Genomic DNA, 22,122 nt, shown 5'->3' with positions numbered 1-22,122 from the left:
AGTTTTCCTTTTGAAGAGGCTTTGTCTTATTTAAAAGTGCTTTTTTTTTTTTTTTCCATGTGAGTGAAGCTCTAAATCTTTATGTGCGTTGAAAGATGTTAACTGAAAAAATTAAAGAGGAATTATATTCCCGCTTTGTTCTAGATACACTCGATCGAAGCAGCAGAGTACAATGGTGTCTGGCCTACGAGCTCATTCTCTCGATCACTCAAACTGACCCAGGTACTAACCGGGCAACTTAGTAACCCCATCAAGTTTGAGTATAGCAATGGCCATGTTGGAAACCTTATGGCTCCTGATTCTGTCTCGGATGATGGTCTGAACATCTACAGAGGGATTCTGAACGTGCTGGAGCTAAGTTTGAAGAAGATGCAGCATTCATACAGCTTACAGGAGGTGAGCTTCTTGTTTTGGCCGTTGTCATTGCTTTCTAAATAAATAAACCTTCTACTTATTCTGCTCCCTATTCTGAGTTTGTCTTTGGCACAAACTTCACTAACAAGAAACACCTAAGCTTGGGAAATCATGATTAAGTTGTTCTTATGAGACAATATTTGATACAGCTGTAGCCAAACAGGACAACAGAACAGCAGAATTTTTAATCTGGCTGATTAAGGTATTCCAGAAATTGTATTTGCAATATTAGACCCTTAGAAAATCAGTCTTGTCATTCTAGAGAAAGCAAACTCCTGTGAAAACGGAAGCCTACACAAAATTTGAATACTGTATTAAAAAAAAGCTTTAACATACAGTGCAATATTAAAGCCAAAATAACAGTAATTTGACTTTTCTACCAATCATATATACTTTAATCTCTTCTAGCTACTCTTTTAGGAGGAAAACGGTGCATATGACATGACATTACTGTAATAGCTTTGACAGTTGCAGTTGATACTCTATTGGAATTTCCACTGTTTTTCAGGTTTTAATATCTTAGTCGAGGTAAATCATCTAATATTACTATTCACCACAGATATTGCGATGTGTTTAGGTTTTGCAAAACCATATTTACATTGATTAGACTACATTCAATTCAGACATGAGCAAAAACCTTGAAATTATTATACTTTCATGTTATTTTTATTGAAAATGCAGACCAGAGTAACTTTAATTTTTTTTAAAATGTATTTTTATGTAAGTAGAGTTGTTTCTGGGAAAGGAACTACATGATTTAATATTTTCACGCTGCTGGTTACGCATAAAAACCCGGGTGGTGGTGTCACATATTCTGCAGCAATATTTTTTCATATCTAGTTTTACATCTTCGTTCTTTCTAATTCAGTTAGCGGTATGTCCTAATCTTGCGGCTGATCATTATATGTGACTTCAGTTCCGAGAATCATTTCCAAGTTTTCTTTGCTTTTCTCAGACAGTAACTGATTAATGAACATTGGCTCCCTTGCTCGACAATCTCGAGTCACTCCATAAAGGAAGATCGGAGTTATTTGTCCCTGCAGGAAGGTTTAAAGGACTAACCTGGGGAAGTCTACATCACATCCTATAGGGTGAGGGCATCTGAGCTAGCTGTGAACTGCACACAGCTGAAAAGCCCAGCTAGGGAGGAGGCTGCTTCATCCCGCTGACCCTGATGGGCTGGACGTTCCCATTTTTCAAGTCTAGATGTCTCTACCACACACTGTGGTCAGCAGAGGAGCCCCACACTTGTATTTGCAAAGTATAAATCTTTCAGGAAGCTTGGGTGATTCTTATTTCTAGCCCTTGCCAAAGCCACAGTATCTTCAGGAATACTGTTAAGTTAAAGATGAAGTGGGTATGTCTTGCCTCCCAGCCACCACATCACCGTTTTGGTGTTCTGACATAGCCCAGAGCTGCTGTCTGGGGTGGCTATGCTATCCATAACAATAAAAAAAAGAATCTTGAAAATAACCCTTCCTCCTAAAATGCAATCAAATCCTTTCCTCTCCAAAAATCTCCTCACTGACTGAGGAGATTTAAGAAGCTCTTATAAATATATATGCTTTGATATATTATTGAAGGTCTGAGCTAAAATTGCAAGCTCAAGAAAACCCACAATCAAAACTCTGCTGTCCTGAAATTCTTTTTAATTATTGCTGTTCGTATAGTGACAGATCATCTGATATTGCGAGGCCTGTTCCATTGGCATTTATAAGCTGTCTATAAAAGCAGATTTTAAGGGTAGAATGTCATATCCAACCTTAAAATACTTTGTTGTTGAGACTTTATTCTGACTGATCAAATTATTTTGGCACATTTTATGATTATTCCTTAAATCGTATTTCATAATCGATAGCCTAAGCTGGAAACTGTTACTTACCTTTTCTGAGGCTCCAAATCTTGCCTCAGTGAAGCTCTTGAGAATTTTAGTCCTCTCAGTGAAACTCTGATCTGGTTTACTGGAAAAACGTAGGTGTGAAAAAGAGATGAAGGCAACAAACAACCCAATTTTGCTTCTGGACGTTATCATAAATTAAAAAAAAAAAAGAAAAGCATTAATTACTATCAGGAGTTTGGAAAATACAGAATTAACTAGGAAAGTCTATAAGGGTAGCTGATGAAGCGTTGTGTATGAGTGAACTTCTCTGATTATATTCTCATTTTTGCCAGGCTGGGATTGGAGGTATTTGCAATACAACGTACGCAATCCAGGAAAACAAGCGAGCAAGCTTAGTCTATGTGACTAAATCTAAGGACCTGAACAGTTGTGAAGAGAAAGTTCAAATGGTCACAGGTTCAGCATACACTTACCCGTGTCACTCCTGCCAGCAGGTATTATGTATATGCATTTTGTATTTATCTACAGGAATTCGTTTGTCATCCATGTTATCTCTTGCTTTGTTACATTTAAACTGAGAGAGGAGTCAAATCTTCTGTATCTGGTTATCAACTTTGTCTTTCTGTATGAAAATCAGATCCACAGAGCAGCAGAGGTCTGTGCTGCAGGCTGGTATATACTGCAGACAAACTTCAACTAGCTTGAACTAGCTGGTTTGGAAACAACTAATTATCAGCATGTGTTAATTCACCTGCTCTGTTGAGTGAAAGACAGTCATGATGACCAATTTCTGCAATTCAAGACAGGTACTGCTGCATCTTATTATAATCCTGGTTTTGAAATAAGAAATCATATGGCTTACACTGCTGTTCTCCTCAGAAAATGTGTCTCCTTCTCAAGGGAATAACCAATTACTTATATTTGGGAAAGGGAAAAAAACAGCTAACATTTCTTAGCGGTAAAAGTAATGGAGCCAGGCAGCACACCTGACCTCTCCCATCGAAGTGTGTGCCCAGAATTCACATAAAGCGCTCATATGGTCAAGGAACAAAACAAGGAACAACCCACTGGGAAATAAGTGGGTTGAAGCGGGAGATGTAATAGCTTCTAGTCACAGAATCTAAAAGTTCAATGATTTTATGGGTTTTTTTTATCTTTTTGCTTTTTTACTTTCTAAAGAGAAACAAGAATTCCCGAGCAACTGCTACCTACAACTACAAAATTAAATATACACGTAACGAAGCTGTAATTACACAAGCTGATGTTGAGGAAATCCACCAGTTTGCGCCCTTCAATGAGATAACAGGAGGAAATGCCATAGTAGAGGCAAGGTACTGTACATATGCCTTTAATTCAGCAACTAAATCAGCATTCTCCGTAATCTGGTCAAACTCCTTAACTGAAATAAGTCCTTTACTTCCAAAGCCTATTGTTTGTCAGTATTTAATTACACAAAATCCCAAACAGTTCATAAAAACAACCTTCCCTCTTAGTTGTAAGTCTGAAGCATGGACATCACTATCCAAATTTTGTTAGCTAAGCTTGTCAGGGTTTGACTATTTTATTTCTTGGGGATATTTGATTTATGTCATAAAAGCCAAAACAAATGTAATTCCATCTGAAAAATTGTGAACTAATATATTTTCAGTAAAATACTTTGAGAGACAGTTACTCACTGAAAGAGAGTTCCCCGGAAACTAATAATGCAGTAAGAGACCCTGGAGACTAGTTCACAAGAAACCTAGATAGGACTTTGGATTCCAATATACTTCCTAAGTACAGTGGGCTGCTTGCAAATCTCCCATCCAAACAGTTTCTTGATAGGAAATTGGGTTTTATTGCAAAAAGATTGGCCACAAAGCATATCAAATCTATTTACTTTTCCATAGCAAATTTTGCATATTTCTTTAAGAAAGCATAGGGCAAAATGAGAGTATGGTTGTCTAAGAAATCAAACCCTCGCTCACTTTTAGCTCAAGTCTTCCAACTTTCAGTGTTTGAAATTTTTTTCATCTGCTTCAAAATCATTACTGAAAACAATTTTTAGTTCCCTGCTTTAGCGATGGCCTCTGTAGCCAGGGGTGCCCTACTCGAAAGGGAAGCTTTTTTTGCATAAAGGCTACTGTATACGAGAAGATATACCTCAGTCCCACTCTAGCTGCTGTAATCTTGTATTGCTCCATTAGCTCCAGCAAGAATCTATTGGTATAATATATGTTTTTGGAAACTGTAGCATCGCTAATTTCAATGAATGTCAATAATTCACTGATTATTTTCGTTAATATGATGAACATGTTCAGTTTGGTTAACAAAAAAAATAGTAAAGGTGAAAGAGGCTTTACTATCTCATGCAGTCAAGCTGAAGAGAGGTACAACTGTAGTGCTTTTATCAAATTATAGGTTGTTGTAAGTGAGCGTTAATCTGGAGCCAGTGGACTTCTACTGATTTAAACTCTCCTTTTGCAAGCCTGCAGAGACTGTCTTCCTTACTGTTCCCCCCTCAGGTACTGAGCCCCTAGAAAGTGTAGTGTTTTTCCCCATTTTCTTTTGCACTACCCAGCAGATGGGGCCAAATATAAGATAACTGGGAAGATATGGATATGTCACCCAGGACTGGAGACAAAAGAAAAAAAAGAAAGAGAGAGAGAGACAAAGAAAAATCTAACATCAAGGACTTAAAATATTTGGAGCTAAGTTTTCAGACCTGTTCAGCATAAGCCTCATGCTGCACCTTTCAAAGCCAAGAGAGGTTTTATTATTGTTTCACCATTTTAATCTTATATTTAGTATTCATTTGCTCTCCTCTTTGGAGTATAATATTTTCCCATCTATTCTAGGCAGATATCTCTCTTCCCAAAATGATGAAGATGAAGGCATAATAGATTCATCATGTTCTGGAAGAGGGAGTTCAATCTGTCCAAGTGTATCTGATGTTATACTTACTGACCCAAATGGCCTTTCAATAATATTGTATAAAATTTCAAGAGAAAAAAATCTCTGCTGATTCTGTAGTGATTTCTATTCAAATTCTAGTGGCTTGTCTGCAAAGCAGTTATATGCTATTTTCTGCAGCAATTCCCTGTAATCCATATGGAAGGAGTGGATAGAAATGATACAGAAGATCATCAAAGAGATTCCAGAATAAACACGCCAATTTTCTACAGAGATTTTGAGATATTGTTTAGTACAACAATATTGCTTTTGGAATGTTATCAGTTGTTCAGTGCAAATGCCTAACTTTATTATAGTGTTCTAAATGACCTATATTAAATATAATTGGTGGGATAGGATGCATCCTTTTAACTGAAAATATAGCAAGGATATAAAAAGTTTACAAAGACAGTCTCTCGTGGGAATTATTCTTAATAACAAAGGATAAAGGTTTGATATTCCTTGAAAATTTTCCAAAAGCTTGGGTACTAATCCTGAACTTATCTGGCCCTTCTTGTTTGGGAAATCCAATTTGAAACTTTATGAGAATCTTTTCTCTTCTGCAGTCCTCAAGACTTTTATATTGCCTGACAAAATGGGGAGGGAATTGTAACAGTGCAAGTAAAAGGATTGTAGCATTTCTTATTGGATCTAATGATTTTCAGTTCCTTTTGTAGCTTCCAGGAGGCATGGATGCGTGAGACCTTTTATGAATTTCTTCAAAGGTTTAAAATAGGTGATAATTTCTAAAAAACTTTCTCCATTGGTTATTTTTCTCTAGTCCTTAATTTACTCCTTAAGACACAACACACAGTTGCTGTGATGTTCAGGCCATCATTTCTCGCCTCCCACGTCTTCCTTAAATTCTCAAGCCACATTATTCCCAAAGCAAGGCAAAGACTGGCTGCAATCTGTGCCCTGTTTCGTAACTGCACACCCTCTCAGAATCTGGTTCTGAGCATCATCTCCAAATGTATCTATTTGTAAATACCTTTGGCACTCAATAACAAAACCCTTTTGAAAGCATTGTGGTCCCATTTCAGCGCAAGGAGGCAGAAACACTGTTGTCTTTTTAGTTTGTACTTTGCATTTTGTGATGTTATCTCCCTGGGTTCCTCCATTCCAGACAGAAACTTGCTTTGACTGATGTGCAAAAGTACATGGCAGGGGTCCCACCAAAAGAATTCCGGAATCGTGGGTCACTTCAGTACCAGTTTGGCAGTGAATTGCTCCAGCTTCCTGTCCACTTATTCAAAATAAAAAATGTGGAAAGTCAGGTAAAGTTCAGCTACCGGATAGACCCTTTGTTGGGGTTGCAGCTCATGTGTGTGAAGAACAGTGTGCGTGAGTTTCATGATTTTAACCTTCCTGCAGATAGAGGAAAGCCTGCAAGACCTAGTAGAGACCACATCTGAACAGCTTCCCAGCGATGCACCAGCAAAAGCCCTCGAGCTTTTGCACCTTTTCCGTGCAGCAAATGAGGAGAATTACGAGTTGGTGTGGAAGCAGTTCTCCAGTCGGCCAGCATACAGGTACAAGCAATACAAGTAGTGATTCTTCTACCGATAAACTCTGCTGGAGACCGTCTGGAATGACTGTACTCAAATGCAGATCTGAAAAATGGTTCTTGCCTTTCTCATTACAGGCGCTACATTTTGGATATAATTCCTGCAGTTGCCAATCACCGTGCTCTCCGGTTCCTGAGACAGAAAATGGAAAAGCAAGAAATCACCAACTGGGAAGCAGCTCAGACAGTGCTTGTGGCTCTGCACTCAAGCACACCAACTCGGGAAGTGATGGAGGAAGCAACAGTAGGATTCTCTAAACACTCTTAAGTCACTGTCTACTGATATTGGCATCTGTTGTATTTATTCCTTTGAAAAAAAATGCAAAGGTTTTGAAAATACAAAGGGTTTATATCCTCTAGTGAGGTTGAACGTAGTTTATTTCCTCTCTGTCTTAAGTGGAAGAGAATTCAAATCAAAAGGGCAAAAATAAATAAAGGATGAAACAGGAAAGGAAGAGAAAAATACCTCCCAGTGACAGAGGTTATTGCTGCAAACAGTGATTCGTAGTCTCCTTTTGCCCAAATATACTTTATAGTTACATCAGATTAGACCCTAAACTGAGTATCTACGAAGAGTAGGGAGTAAGAAATACTTACTTGTTATATCCTCGTTCATCCTGATTGACGTAGCAGGATGGGTATAAATTGGATTAGATCTATCACACTCAAGGAAATTATGCCAATGTGGAGCCCAGCTAGGAGAAAGTCTAATGATTTTTACAAACGTTTCCTCTTCCGCAGGGTCTCTATGTAGCCTCAGATGCAGGAACTTTTCTCTGCTTGCTATAGATAGAGACCACATATCTAGTAGAATCATAGAATGGTTTGGGTTGGAAGGAATCTTAAAGATCATCCAGTTCCAACCCCCCTGCCATGGGCAGGGACACCTCTCACTGGATCAGGCTGCTCAGAGCTCCATCCAACCTGGCCTTGAACACCTCCAGGGATGGGGCAGCCGTGACTTCTCTGGGCAACCTGGGCCAGTGCCTCACCACTCTCACAGGAAAATACTTTTTCCTAATGCCTAATCTAAATCTCCTCTCTTTCATTTTAAAACCATTCCCGCTCGTCTTCCTTCACTCTCTGATCAAAAGCCTCTCTCCATCTTTCCTGGCGTCCCCTTTTCAGTACTGGAAGCTGCTCTAAAGTCTCCCCAGATCCTTCTCTTCTCTAGGCTGAAAAAGCCCAGCTCTCTCAGCCTGTCATATCTCAAGCTAAAGTTTTGTCCTCTGTGAAAACCATCACAACCCTGGCTGTTATGGTGTAGTAATGCTCAGGTTCCCACCAAAGGAAGCAGTGGGCTGGCGTCTCCTGTCAGCTCCTACATTTATGGGAAAAATTCCTGTCTGCCCAAAGTGCTGAGGTCCATTCATGATGTATCTCAATTTTTTTATACTCATAGCAAAGGCAATTATAAAACAATGATTAAAGTTTCTTGAGTAAAGTGTGGTTTTCCATTCCATAACTGGGTGATTTCCTCCCTTTGGATTACAGCCTATGCCAAATTTAAATCTGAAACACTATAAAAGCAACAGATCTGCCTTCCAGATGTTACTTGGAATTACTTTACAATTGCATTTTCAAATATAGTAATATTCACTGATTAGCTATAAATCCATTGATACAAAAAATATCAAAAGCCTGGTTTTGCCTTGCGTTTGGCAGAAAAATAATTTTTAATATTATTGCTCTCCATTAATGGTGGTAACGAACAATTTCTTTCTCCCAAGCTCATTGTGAAAAAACATTGCCCACGCTCAAGTACTGTGCTTGGAAAGGTTTGCCATCTCAGCTACGCGTCCCTGTGCCACAAACAGTGCTCTTCATCAGACTCCTGCTCTGAATGTCTCCAGGTAACCGCATTGTTATTTATCATTTTGAAGAAAAATTAAACCTTGAATTCCTTCTTCATTATTCAGAAACCTGTATTTCACTTCACTATAGTGTTTCTTTTGCAGGAAAGAACCCCAGTTGGTTAAATACAGCATTTTTATCTTTAGATTAACACATGAGAGAGAGTGAGAGGAAGAAGCATATAATTCCTAGCGCATTCTACCCGAGTGTCTCTGAGTGTTTTATTGCCAATTATTAATGAAGTCCTATGGCACTGCTCTGAAACACTTTAAATATAGGTACTTATATATACTTATAAATAAACTAAGTGACACAAAAGCCCAGGTTTTTGCCCACAGTCATTTAGCCCAGCCATTTCTCAGCCAGAAGCTGAGAAATGTCATCCACATAGACTATAAGCCTTCAATAATAGTCATACCTTTCCTATTTTGCACTGCTTTTAATTAGTGGGCCTGAAAACAATTTAGGTGGGCAGTAATAGCTTTTCTCCATTCTAGAGACTCACGTTGTGGTTTACAGAGGTCGTCCCCCCAGCTAGGGATAGAAAGGGAGGGAGAAATAGGTGTTTTCAGTCTTTGACATCGGTCAGTCCACCATCTCCAGTGGAACAGGATGTTCCCAATCTGTTTTGTGCCCGGCACGGTTGTTTTCCTGTAGTACGCAGGCATGGCTGACCTTCCTACCTGTATCTTTTGTGTTATGAGTGTCACCAATGCTCTTGAGCAAATTTAATTTAAGCCCAGTGCCAAGGAATGGAAATGCTTTCCTAAAGCAAATGACTATACAAGTTTATTCAATGAATTTTAAATGTTCATTCATTTGATCAGTAATTCCAAATGGACTTTTTCTGTACCATCAATGGATCTCAAGTGTGGTATTTTAAAGCAGGGGAACTGCGTTGAAATTATTCTCTTACCTCTCAGGGCTTCTTTTTTAGAGCCGTTTTTTAACACTGAAACCAGTTTTCCATTTGGATTTAGTCCTTTCCTCATATTCACCCCTCAGACAAGTATTTCTAGTCTTGCCACATGAATGTAAGCGTGATCCGAAGGCTGTAAAATGGCCTGATGATCGCATTGCCAGTTATTAATCCACAATAAAAAGCGGCTGTCAGAGCTGAAGTTAAGGACACAACTGCCATATCTTCAGGAATCTTATATAAAAGTCTGAAGAGTTCAACTGTATCTGTATTTTTGCATCTTTCCTCAGCCACTAGACAGAGATATTCAAAAAGCGTTATTGCAGGGTTCCCAACTCACCCTGGAGGGCAACGGAAGCTGGCTCCTAATCTTTACTTTTTCCTTTAAAAATCTTACTTGATAACTTTAAGGCACAATGATGAAGAAGCTGTTCATTTCAGCTTTCTTGGCTACGCTTGTTCTATGAATAAATGTCCTATTCATGAGGACAAAAAGAATTTTAAAATATTTAAAATAAGTGAATTGAACAAACTGAAATTATCAAAGTCAAACCTCAGAATAGGCTGGAGGGATGGAATATAGATAAGAGATAGAATTGAACTCAACAGAAGATTTGTTTTCTTTTTTTAGCTCCTTCATGGCTTTGCAGGAGAGGCATTGAGCAAATCTAACACAGAAGACATTTCCCTGGCTTTGAAAGCCCTTGGGAACGTGGGACATCCAGCCAGCATCAAGCACATCAAGAAGTTTTTGCCAGGATATGCAGCCAGTGCCTCAGATTTGCCACTCAGGGTCCACGCGACTGCTGTGATGGCCCTGAAAAACATAGGCATGAAAGACCCCAAAACGGTAAGGAAACAAAGCTGATACTTTGCACTTATGATAACCCAACACAAGGCTGCTAATTGAGGATGGGTGATGAGGAGAAAGTATGCCTTTTGTTCAAATATAGCAGTAATGTAGGGGTTTTTTTGAATACTTAACCACTCCTTAGTTGGCGTGTCTTATCCCTTTTGACATTAACCTCTAGTATTTCAGACTGCAACAAAAATCACATTAGAAGGATACATTCATTACCCTGTTGTTGAAGGAAAAACAGTATTTCCATTGCAAACATTTCTATTCCAAGGACATTAGGCAGAAAGCTAAATTATTGACCAAAATGTGTTTAGTGCTACTTCAGCTTTGGTGTGTGAGAGAACCACAAAACAAGGTTTTCAGAGAATTGACATTTAATACTGAGTGTCACATCTAATCGTAGCACAAGATCAGATCTTATTGTAAATAGATACAAGAGGTTTGCATCCTAATTACAAATTTACAGACATCGTGTGGGTTTAAGTCATAAACAGAACATTTAATAAATGTGACTTTTGTCCCTGAACAAGATAATGATTAGATATCACATTCAATGGTTACATGGGCATACTCACATCCCCCACAGCCATCACTTTACAAGCATTTTTTACCTCAAATCAATTTGCTTCTAAAAGGAAACCTTGTAATTTCAAGATTTTTTTTCCTGATGCTGACTTTTTGTTTTATATAAGACTATTCTTAACATGAAAAGTAAAATAAAAGCTTTCATTAACTATTCTCCTACTAACCTATATCAGTTTTTCCATTACACTCGTTTTTTGCATATGACTCGCAGTTTGAGTGCACATATTGATCCACAGACAATAGTGTGCCAGGGTATGCTTTTAAGCGAAAGAATAAAGAAACAATTTACTAAAGTGCAGGAGCTTCATGGGGAAAAGCAGAGGGGGAGGAGAGAACAGCAAGGGTAGGAGTTAGGGTATTTGTTGGGGAAGAAAACAGCCAGTTTGCTGTTTGACAACAATGCTGTGTATCTGATTGTCCTTTGGCCCAGCTTTCCACGTGTGATGCAGACCACCCATTTTCTATGCATGTCTTTGGAGAAAATTGATCCGGAGCAATCTGACTGTGGCCAGATTTTTCATTGCTCAAAACCCAGTTTAATGCCTGGTTTGCAGCTAGCTAGACGCCTATCTTTGCATTAAACAGGCTTAATGCATGGTCTCTCTATTTTATTGTTTAATTTGAAAAGGTAGTTACATTTAGAAAGAGGCTGCTGCATCATTGACACCACTTTTACGTTGGTATCTTATAACTGACATACACAAATTAACAAAACCAATGAGGGTATTTCCAAAGTCTGTTGAAGTTTTCTGGATCAGACTTCTCTTTAGAGAGTGTGGATGTGCCCTGTCCCAGACAGGACAGGACAGGACTGTGCAGGACCATAACACCAAAATGGTATTACTCCATCCACATCCATTTTGAAGCTGAGGTCGAAGGCTTCAGTGTAGCTCATGGAAAATTGAAACGTTCCAGTACAGAATTAATCTCGATATTTAGTATTACCAGAGTCAAATACATTGGTCACAAGTAGTACTGTGGAAATTACGTTTGTTGCATAAACTTTCAATTTAAATCTGCCTGCACAACATAGAGATTTCTGCTATTTAACTGTTTCTTTACTCTATCAGCAAGGGCTCCAGGGATCAAATGTTTAGAAATCAGGCATAGATTTATGGGTAGGGATAAGTGACCACTGAAACCATTTCTCAGGTGTGTGATGGATCCATGAAATCTCTTTTACCTAGGGTGGTTATGCTGCAGGTAAATCTTGCTATAGCTCAAAAGGGGATGGTATATTTGATATAGAAGTTATCCAGTGAAGTTCCTTGGCTTTGATTGTGTAGGAAGTTGGGCTACACTAACATAATGATCCTTACAGCCCTCAGATGATGAAAACAGGAACACTATAGCCATAATAATTAAATAATACAAAACTTTACTGCCCTAGTGACGAAGAGCTTGTTCACTGATGGAGAATGGTTATTAGCAAAATGTTCAAACATACTGTAAATTTGAATATATCTATTATTTTCAGGTCCAGTCTCTCACCCTTGAGATTTTCCTGAATCAGAAAATTCATCCTCGGGTCCGAATGGTAGCTGCAGTGGTTTTGCTTGAAACCAAGCCGGGTCTTCCAATACTGATGACGTTAGCTGATGCCGTGCTAAAAGAACCTAGCATGCAAGTGGCAAGTTTCATCTACTCTCACCTGAGGGCTCTGGGTAGAAGCACAGCTCCAGATCTTCAAGTGATGTAAGGAAAATTTGGATCTCTTCCCTAGATAAAAAAACTTGTTGCAAACGAATTAAGAGGTTAATGTGCTCACTGATTTTTTTTTCCAGGGCTTCTGCCTGCAGAATGGCTATCAGACTATTAAGTCCCAAATTCGACAGATCTGGGTATCAGTTCAGCAAGGTTTTCCGCTTCAGTATGTTTAAAGGTAAGAATCAGAAGATTTTGTAGATAAATATATACGGGTTGATGTGTGCGAAAAAAATCATACAGGATCAGAACCCAGTTCTCCTAGCCAGCTGGTTAGCTCCATGTTTTTCCTCCATATTTTATACTCAGTAAGAAAAATAAATAAATATAAAAATCTCAGGCTCTCTATTTGGAGAGCAGTTAGGTCCCTGTGTGGTTTTTTCGCACACTGCCAGCATGAAATTACCAGAGGGCTTGTGGGGCTCTAATCCTCCATTTTCATTAACCAGTGAGGCACATACATCCTGTATCAAATGCCATAGTCTCAGTGGTGCTTAACAATTTCATACCATTGTTCAGCACCAAATAAACAGAAGGGACCTAAATTACTGCTGAAGTGGATTAATTTCTGCTGGTGCCGAACACCTATAACTCTTGCTGAATTCAAATGCAATGCTAAATACTCTTCACCCCAACAGTAGTGCCCAGTGAAACGGCAAACTCTGAAAACAGTCAGATGATGCAATTGATTGCACCTCTGAGCAGCTAACTCAGGCTTATTGTTTAAAGATTTTTTTTCTTGCACCTTCCTACCAGGATTTTTTTACTGGAAGAGCAGACCCACACGTGGGATCTGGAAGCTGATCTGTTACATCGGTGGGAGCTGCGCATAGAAATGTAGTCAGAACAGGGAGGACCAGATTAAAATACAGCTCTTGCTGGGCCAAATAGTAGCTATTTCCATTTTCCATGTATATTATTTTTCTCAGTAGAGATTTTTTAAGCGACTCTCCTATGTAAATGACCATGACAGCCTCAGTGATTTGGCATATGGAGCTGGCAGACTAGGGAGATTATATCTACAAACACAGACTCCTTACACATGCTGTTTATCTAGGAGGACTGGATGTTTCTAGCACTTTCGTTATTCATTGGTACACGTAAAGATTCTTCTCAAAGTAATCAATAGAAAAAGAGACTCTGGAATATCTGAATTCCACAGCGCTAAGTGTACGTTTGCCTTCTTTTCAGAGGAGAGGAGTGATTTGAAAGACCTTTGTGGATCTTATTGTTGCTTTGCCCCTACTTCATGTTTTTTACATGACCATTTAATCTGCTCTATAATGAAAAATAGATATAATACATATCACAACAACCACAGTAATATATGATACACATCCTTGTTGCCTCAGAGGTAGAGACGGAGAGCACCCAAAGAATTACAGTCACTGATACACAGTGTGAACTTTTGTACTATTTAAAATGCATTGAGGGAGAGACATGTTTTCCAGTAATATGCAGATATGTCTTTCTAGTTTTAGGTACTCATTTTCACTTCTTATTTTTGCTTTTTAAAACGAAGCCATCTGAGTTTTCACACAGTGAGAAAGAAGGGTGCAGTACACATGAGAGTAGCTGGCAGAGAGCTCTGTGAAATGGATTACATTGTTCTGGCTGTAGCCTTGAAATGCAGCACATCAGAGAATTGCTGTTACTTTTTGGTGCAGATCAGTGTCAGAAATTTGGTTACCATGCATATGTAATATTTAAACCTCTCATCCTGAAGAATAAGAAACAAGATCACGTGCTAATCTTAAACTTGCATAACTCGGTTAGCTACATGAGGTCAGTCCACTATTACACTGGTGTGGGAGAAGGATCCATCCTCCAGCTTTCTGATTTGATTTGTCACCACTAGCCACAGGTGAAGTGTGTTTCAGTGAGTCCATTCTGGAGGAGTTACCATAGTGACGGCTGTAATGCAGTACCTATTTCCCTACTAAAAACAAAAATGTGCCCTCAGCATCACAGATCTTTGTGGTGTGAGATGCTGAATTTTTAATGACAGGCAATAATGTCAGCCGAATGTATCTCTAATCTGGAATGTGTGACACATGGCCACCACAAATAGCGTTTCATGCTCTACTCACTGCTACTGAAATCAAAGGGTTGACCCAGGTTCTGCTCAAGATGAGGACTGACAGAATCTGACTCTCAATATGCACAGATTCATATAATTAAATACGTGTACTAATGTTCATAGGTACCAAAGGCTGCTTTCTTTGATCACTGATGTCTCTTTCGCTCTTCCTTGGGGCAAGATGTTTAGTCAGATATATGCAAGTTCCATCACTCTGTCACAACGAAGTGGCTACAGTGCATCATCTTTACTGTGTCAGTAGGATTTTTTCATTAGTAAATATTTTCCTAGAGCATTAGTGCTATGTGATGCCTGAGGTATAGAAAATATCCCTCCCTCCTTCAAGTCAATGAATTCTGTATAATTATTTAATCATTTATGAGCAACACTTCTTATTAAGTATAAGTAAGTGGAATGGGAATTTTAACAGGTTTTTTTGTGGGTTAGAACACAAAAAAGGAGCCTTAACAAATTCACCAAATGTACTATGCCTCATTCTAGTGTGCAGTTTACATAACACCTCAGATTGTTCTGCCTAAGGTCATCCAGAAAGGAACTGGTTTTCACGTTTCTAAGCCTCAAGTTTGCTCACTAGTAATGTCCCAGCGTGGCATCGCTTTGCTTTTTATTTTCTATAGGATCAGCACTAAAACGAGGGCTTCTGTCACCTCTCCTTGTTATCTGCTGAAGGTTCTACACTGATTTCTCTGTCACCAATGGGGTGGCGTACAGATCTGTCTGTTACTTTTAGGAGCTGTTACTGAGCCGTGTATATTGTAAGTAGATAGTACCCAACACTTTGGGTAGCGCAGGAGCTGCATACAGCAAAGCAGCGAAGGTAATGTGAAATGCCAGTTCATACAGATTTATCAGGCTAAGTGGATTGTTCTTCCAACGGACTCTTTCCCAAATACAAGAAAAGATGGAGTCTCTCCTAAGAAATTAGAAATCGAAATTAGTCCCAGCAATCTGATATAAAACAACTAGTCACGAGGAATAAGTGAGAGGAAAGGACTACCCAGACACCTGTCTGCACCCATGGATTCAGAAGAGAATGGCAAAGGGTTGACTCATCAGTGAGATATTATCTGAAACACAGAGAGTGGCACTAATGATGTAATATGACCGTGAGTATTCATAAAGCCTTCACGTTTGTGCACCGAACAATAATGTTTTCTTTAACTTTCGGCTAAATAATTTATGAGAATTTAGGCACTGCTTTTCTGAAAAGAGGTCAAAGACTCACTCCCTCTCACAATGTTTGAAAATGTATTTCCTACAACTCATCAGTAATTTCTGTATAGGTACTGAAATTATTGGTCTGGCTTTTCCAGGGCTCTGCAATTACCCTGGCTGTACTGGATTTCCAAAGCTGATTTCTGATGGTGCTGAGATTTAATCGGTATATGGTGCCTATTATTACCATTAGGACAGCATAGATTTAACACGAGGACTCCTAAAATACTTCCTTGTCCTCCAATTAGTGTAGGAAGAGAAGACAGAGGAGGGCTGGAAGAAAGGAAGCATGACAGTGATGCCTACGTATCGCGTCAGCTTTGTTTCACTTGAAACCTAAAGAACTTTAGGAAAGCATCAGGATTACTGTATGGACCTGTACCAAGATCAGGAAGAATATATGCCTGTGTTCTGCACTGGTTACCTGTATCTAAGGACATTCTAGGTGACAAATCTAAAAGAAGAGAAAATAAATAGACACAAATTATGCTTGCTCAAAGTTCACTCAATAGTTAACAACTACTTAACAATTACTGCATTCCATGTAAGGAGTTACAGCATTTGGAACTAGATGTATTAAATTGCCTCCGAGTCATTTGAGAGACAAATCTACACCTCATCATCTGTCCTTGTAGGACATCTATATCACTTTCTCTAAACTATTAGCAAAGGATGGCAAATCTGCTTTCACTTCTGATCCCCTTTGTCAGGTTTCCCTAAATGATATCTCATAAAAGTATTTCATAAGCTGACGTTACAGTATCTGACCAGATATAAATTAAATAGCAGAAGTAATTGGAAAAAAATAGCATAAGCACCATGCAATGAGCAGGACCGTTGTAATTTTGCCCATTAATAGTTTAAAAACGCAGAATATTCTGTTTATGTGAGTTTAATAAAGTCAGTTGTATAGCTGGGTTTTCTGGCCTTTCTCATATCATGATGTTTCAGTTGAATTATGCAATTAATTAGATTGATAGAGTCTGCGCAATGTGGCTTTAAAACCTAACTGTGCTGTGGTTTACTGTTTATTTCTCTTCAGAGTTCCTTATGAGTGGACTGGCAGCTAAGTATTTGGTATTGAATAATGCCGGCAGCTTAATTCCTGCAATGGCAACAACCCAGATGCGGACGCATTTCCTTGGAAGAGTGGCTGATCCTTTGGAGGTAATTCAGTTCATCTGTAATTTGCCCTCCCAGCCCTTCTTCCAACCATCATGCAACTGGCATTTACGCTTCTTCCCGCAGGTGGGAATAACAGTTGAAGGACTGCAGGAGATGTTTGCCAAAGTTTACTCTCCTGACACGGACTGGGAGACTGCCTATGACTTAAGGGACATCCTGAAAACGGTAAATTTTTGGGGAAAGGGAAATCTCTGAGGTATTGCTTCCCCAAATGTTCTGAAGAATCAGACTTTGTTCCTCTTCTTGTGCAGCTCTCTGACTGGAAAGCATTCTCCAGTGACAAACCTTTTGCATCAGGCTACTTGAAGATGTTTGGCCAAGAGTTGTTCTTTGGAGGAGTTGATAAAAATGCCATCCAAAATGCATTGCAGGTATCATTTCAAAAGCCCCACCACCAAAGCATCAAAAGCTTTAAAATACTGTTTCTTTCACAGATTCTCTTCCTTTTTTTAACTTTTTAATTCAGGAGGGGGTTTTGTCTTTAGTATTAATCAAGGCAAATAAGGTCAAGCTTTGATCAGGATTAGCTATGATCATTGCTGGCAGACCTTCCCCTGAGGCATAGTTAATGGCACAGATCATTATATTCAAGTTCTGCTTATTAGACAAGTTGAACTCTGTAATTGCAGGCATGGTATGGACCTGATGAAAAAATCCCTTCTATAAGGAGAATAATCAGTAGCCTTCAGAGTGGTGTAGGGAGGCAGTGGACCAAGGCTTTACTGTCCTCTGAAATCCGTCGTATTGTGCCCACCTGCACTGGCTTCCCGACAGAGACCAGCTTCTATTACTCTTCTATCACAAAAGTGGCAGGAAATGGTAATGTATTTCAAGATTTCAGCAACAAACATGCTTCTTAGAATTTAAGGGCACTTTTAACACTTTTTTTCTTTCTTTGTGACAGTTCAAGCACAGCTTACACCTTCTCCAAAGTCGGATTTCAGATTGACTGAGTTACTAAATGCCAACATTAGGCTGCGATCCAAAATGAGTCTAAGGTAAATGTTTAGTGTAAGATAAAATAATTACATTTACAAGTGACAGAGGTCATAAAAATTCAACAGTTACTTGCTGAATGAACATAATTTTACCCTCTTTCTACCTTTTCAGCATGGCTAAGGAGATGACCTTTGTAATGGGGATCAACACACAGATGATTCAAGCAGGGTTGGAAGCACACACCCAAATGAACGCTCATGTTCCAGTGAATGTCTTTGCCGCTGTCCAAATGAAGGAAAAAAATATCAAAATTGAAATTCCACCGTGTAAAGAAGAGACTAACGTAATTACTGTAAGGTGAGACACAGCACTTATCTTTCTATCTAGCAATGCAGAGCCTTCCCAAGTTAAATAGAACATTTTCTTAGGGATCTTGTCTTTGATTGACATCTTGGGTAACTGCCAATGAATGATGTAGTTTATTTATTTCAAATGAAGTGACATATACTAAAGCTTTGCTTGAAAATACGCATTACTTCCTGTGGTCTTCACATGAAAATCCTCTTTAAGACCATTTCTCAGTTCTTGAGACCTATAAGCTATTTGAAACACAAATGCCATAAAATTTCTATCCCAATACATCTATTTGGACTTGAGACACTAGGTGAGATATAAGCCAGCTGAATCCTATCAGTTATAACAGATAACCCACATATATTTGCATTTGATGCCTTGAAGCATTGAGGATTTTGTGTTTCTTGTGTTTTTACCTTGTTTCCCTGTGGCTGCCATTTGGTTTTCTTGCCTGTTAGGTCTACTTGATTTATTATCAGTGCATGCAATTACAATACACTCTGGAAAACTGTTACAGCCAGATGCCAAACAAATGAAAACAGATGGAAATACAAGCACAAAGAGAGGGAGGAAACAGAAAGAGTATGTCCAAGGATTCAAAGCAGTACACCAAAGCTTAAAAAACCTTCACACGCGCAGACATGAAAAAAATACTGAGAAAGACGAGCTGAAAATTCATCACAAAGAAAAAGGCATCACTGACAACAGAAATCAGCTAATATACAATCCGCAGAAATGTTAACAAGTTTCTGCTCTAGGAATACAGCCCTAACAAAAGAGCTCAGTTTCTTGATCCAGCTGCAATTAGCATTCATGGCTGCTGGCCCAGAGAAGCTCGGCAGGTCTCCTCAGTTTAGCCACCAGTTAAGCTAATCATTATTCTCCCTTGCCCTTCAATGGTCACAGACCATCCTAGTAGGCATTTCACATCACATCCTGCTCCCTAGGATGATTCCTCTCCTCCATCAAATGTGATTGTAATCAGATTCCCGTGAAGAAGAGGGAGGGTTTCAGCAGTTCATAGAGGGGTCCGTTAGCTGTGTGTAATTTGCTGGGGCACCACAGCCAAAAAGTTTTGTGTAGTTTCTTGTGAAGACCAGGACAGTCTGCTCCCAAGGTCAGCAGGGGCAGCAGACACCTGCTCTCACTAGTTGTCACGGTTGGAGAGGGTGAGGCGGATATTAATGAACCCAATAAGGGTGCTGGACTGAAATGAGACTATTGGATACTGATATAGAGTTCAGAGCCTCCAGCAGAGCTGCGAACGTTAGCAGAAAGATCCTTCCTGCAAAGTGAAATATTTTTCTCCTCTGGCTTAAGGGGGAATCAAATCGGACACAGAAAAGGGTTAAATGCATTTACAGAAAGCGTAAAGCAAGTTGGTAGCAGAGACAGGAGATTACAGCAGAGAATTCTATGAGTTCCAGCCCAAGCCCTGCTCTAGACCCTGCAGCATTATCATTTATAAAGGGAAGTAGTCAGTCGGAAATAGCTCTATAATGCCAAGTCTATGAGAAAGCTAATACTCACTAGCTAACTTTTAGCACCATCAATTTTTCTCCAAAAAGCATTCCCGTTCACTGTTATAAAACAAATAGTTGGTGGAAACCACACAGAGCAATGAAACAGCAATGAGTACAAGTGAAGGTGAAGCAATAACTAGAGAACGTAACACTGAACCACATCACTGAGGAGGTCAAAGACCAAACAAAGTAAAATCTTAAAGGTATGAAGAGAAACAAGTAGGCATGATAGAGAAAGGGTGCATATTACCCTATATAGCCTGAGTAAAACAATTTCATTTAACATAGGCATTTTCTTCCTTTTGCATAGCTACACCAAAGAATAAAGAACCGATTGAATGCAACATTTTAGAGCCAGTCTGACACCCTTCCTCGTTAGCTTTGAATTCGCCATTTAAAGAAATAGTTCTAGAAAGCTATTACTAATTGTTTGTGAGCTCTGTTCAAAGTATTTTAGTGTTGGGCACTTTGTCTTAATGGTCAGTGGTTTACCGTCTACAGTACTATGTCATTAAGGTTAGTCAGGATGTGATATTCTTTTTCCCTTCATCTCTCACACCCAGACGCAGGAAGCGAACAGTCTTCAATAGCATTACATTCAGATATATCCTACACACCGTACAGGTTATACCCTGTCACAGCTGTGGGATTTATATAAATTTTCAGGAGCCAAAGAGAAACTCAGGTGAGCAATTGCACACTGTAAAGAAAAAAAAAAATAATGAAAACTTTGGTGATAGAGAGATTGCGTTCCCAAGACAAATTAGCACATTATGGACTCGAATTTATTGCAAAAATCAAAGCAAAATAATTAATCGTGCCATGGAGAGAATATATAGCGTGTGTTTCAATTCCATCCTATCAAAGTTAAATTTAATTAAAAATAATAGCTATTTTTAAGGCTGTTTTAACATAATTATTTGGTGTACTACGCATGGCTACTTAAACATACTTTTAAACAGAATTTACAGGAAGAAGTAAAAATCAAATAAATTTCGAGGAAAGAGAAGAGCCCTATGATTAAAGTATAAGTATGAAGAGCTGCCGGAGCATGCACTTTGCAAATCTGTCACATATTCATAATGACAGGCTACTGAATTATATACATAATCTTGAATAGAGCTTCTATCATAGGGCTTTTTTCCTCTAACTGTAGGATAAGCAGAAATTGCTTCACATGGGCATCTTATTTATAAGATGAATTATGAAATTACAACACTGTATACAACATGTACACAGCATGTGTCATGGAAAATGCAGAAGAGTCGGCATACGCTACAAGCTCATAAGGCAACGCGGTGCGTTTGAGGACAGAGAAGGGGAAAAAAAACCTGGTGCTCCGAGTCTCTGTTGTTATAACACCTTTGCACCGAGGTCAGAAGGATGATGCATAGGAAAGGCAGAAATTCTCATTCCACCACAGCAGAAAAAGAACTAAAGAACTGGTTGGAGGACTGTCTCTTGCTTCTCATTTATTTAGATACGATGTCATACTGTGCTTTAAAACCTGGGAAAATAGGGTTTTGCTGATTTATTTTTTTTTTTTTTGTTTTAAACAGAGATTGAGCTCTTCTGTCCCCAGGTTAGGGATGTATGTAAGGCCACACTCCCTGAAACATCAGTGGCCCCAACACAGCTGAATTACTTGTCCCTTACCCCTGCAGTGAATTTGGCTTATACTATAGCACAGCTTCTTCTCTCATCCAAAAAAATACACTAATACATATTGGAAAATCTCCTTTTTATATTTTCTCCCTTGTGTGGGATCAGAGAGAACAGATTCTTTCAAACCATAGCTTTAGGCCTTCTTTGTGACTGTTTTTCTTGTTAAAGCACCAGAGCTGGCTCTTGTAGCCTATTTTTACTGTGCCGTGTGATTCTGCAGGCATTGACATGTGTCACCTGTGATGCAGCTACATTTGTCGTCTCTCTGTGCTCAACAGGGAGGAATCGATCCTCCACTTTCATTAGGTGGCAGGAGTAGACTATTGGCATAAAAATATACTAAAAAAAAAAAAAAATTGGAAAAGAAACCCTAGGGCTTTCTGCTTGGAGACCCAGCCTGCAGTTCTGTGGTCATTTGAATTATTGAATGGGATTAAAATAAAAGCCATTTCCCTTTTTGTCCCTTT

The 22,122-nt window shown here is 39.0% G+C and overlaps 1 protein-coding gene across 1 annotated transcript in view; it reads left to right on the top strand.

Moving 5' to 3' along the window:
- Positions 1 to 22,122, top strand: part of LOC104063270 (vitellogenin-1-like) — a 72,945-nt gene that overhangs the window by 32,360 nt on the left and 18,463 nt on the right. The window contains exons 5-20 of the mRNA XM_054073736.1: positions 145 to 396; positions 2,587 to 2,748; positions 3,434 to 3,585; positions 6,312 to 6,462; positions 6,560 to 6,717; positions 6,831 to 6,996; positions 8,483 to 8,605; positions 10,157 to 10,375; positions 12,447 to 12,664; positions 12,754 to 12,851; positions 17,032 to 17,156; positions 17,238 to 17,339; positions 17,426 to 17,545; positions 17,804 to 17,993; positions 18,079 to 18,172; positions 18,285 to 18,470. Of these exons, the coding sequence (XP_053929711.1) occupies positions 145 to 396; positions 2,587 to 2,748; positions 3,434 to 3,585; positions 6,312 to 6,462; positions 6,560 to 6,717; positions 6,831 to 6,996; positions 8,483 to 8,605; positions 10,157 to 10,375; positions 12,447 to 12,664; positions 12,754 to 12,851; positions 17,032 to 17,156; positions 17,238 to 17,339; positions 17,426 to 17,545; positions 17,804 to 17,993; positions 18,079 to 18,172; positions 18,285 to 18,470 (2,516 nt within the window). The remainder of the gene's footprint in view (positions 1 to 144; positions 397 to 2,586; positions 2,749 to 3,433; positions 3,586 to 6,311; positions 6,463 to 6,559; positions 6,718 to 6,830; positions 6,997 to 8,482; positions 8,606 to 10,156; positions 10,376 to 12,446; positions 12,665 to 12,753; positions 12,852 to 17,031; positions 17,157 to 17,237; positions 17,340 to 17,425; positions 17,546 to 17,803; positions 17,994 to 18,078; positions 18,173 to 18,284; positions 18,471 to 22,122) is intronic.

Source organism: Cuculus canorus, chromosome 8 (assembly GCF_017976375.1).
Source record: "Cuculus canorus isolate bCucCan1 chromosome 8, bCucCan1.pri, whole genome shotgun sequence".
Classification (NCBI taxonomy): Eukaryota; Metazoa; Chordata; class Aves; order Cuculiformes; family Cuculidae; genus Cuculus; species Cuculus canorus.
This window is presented reverse-complemented; position numbering and strand designations above follow the sequence as displayed.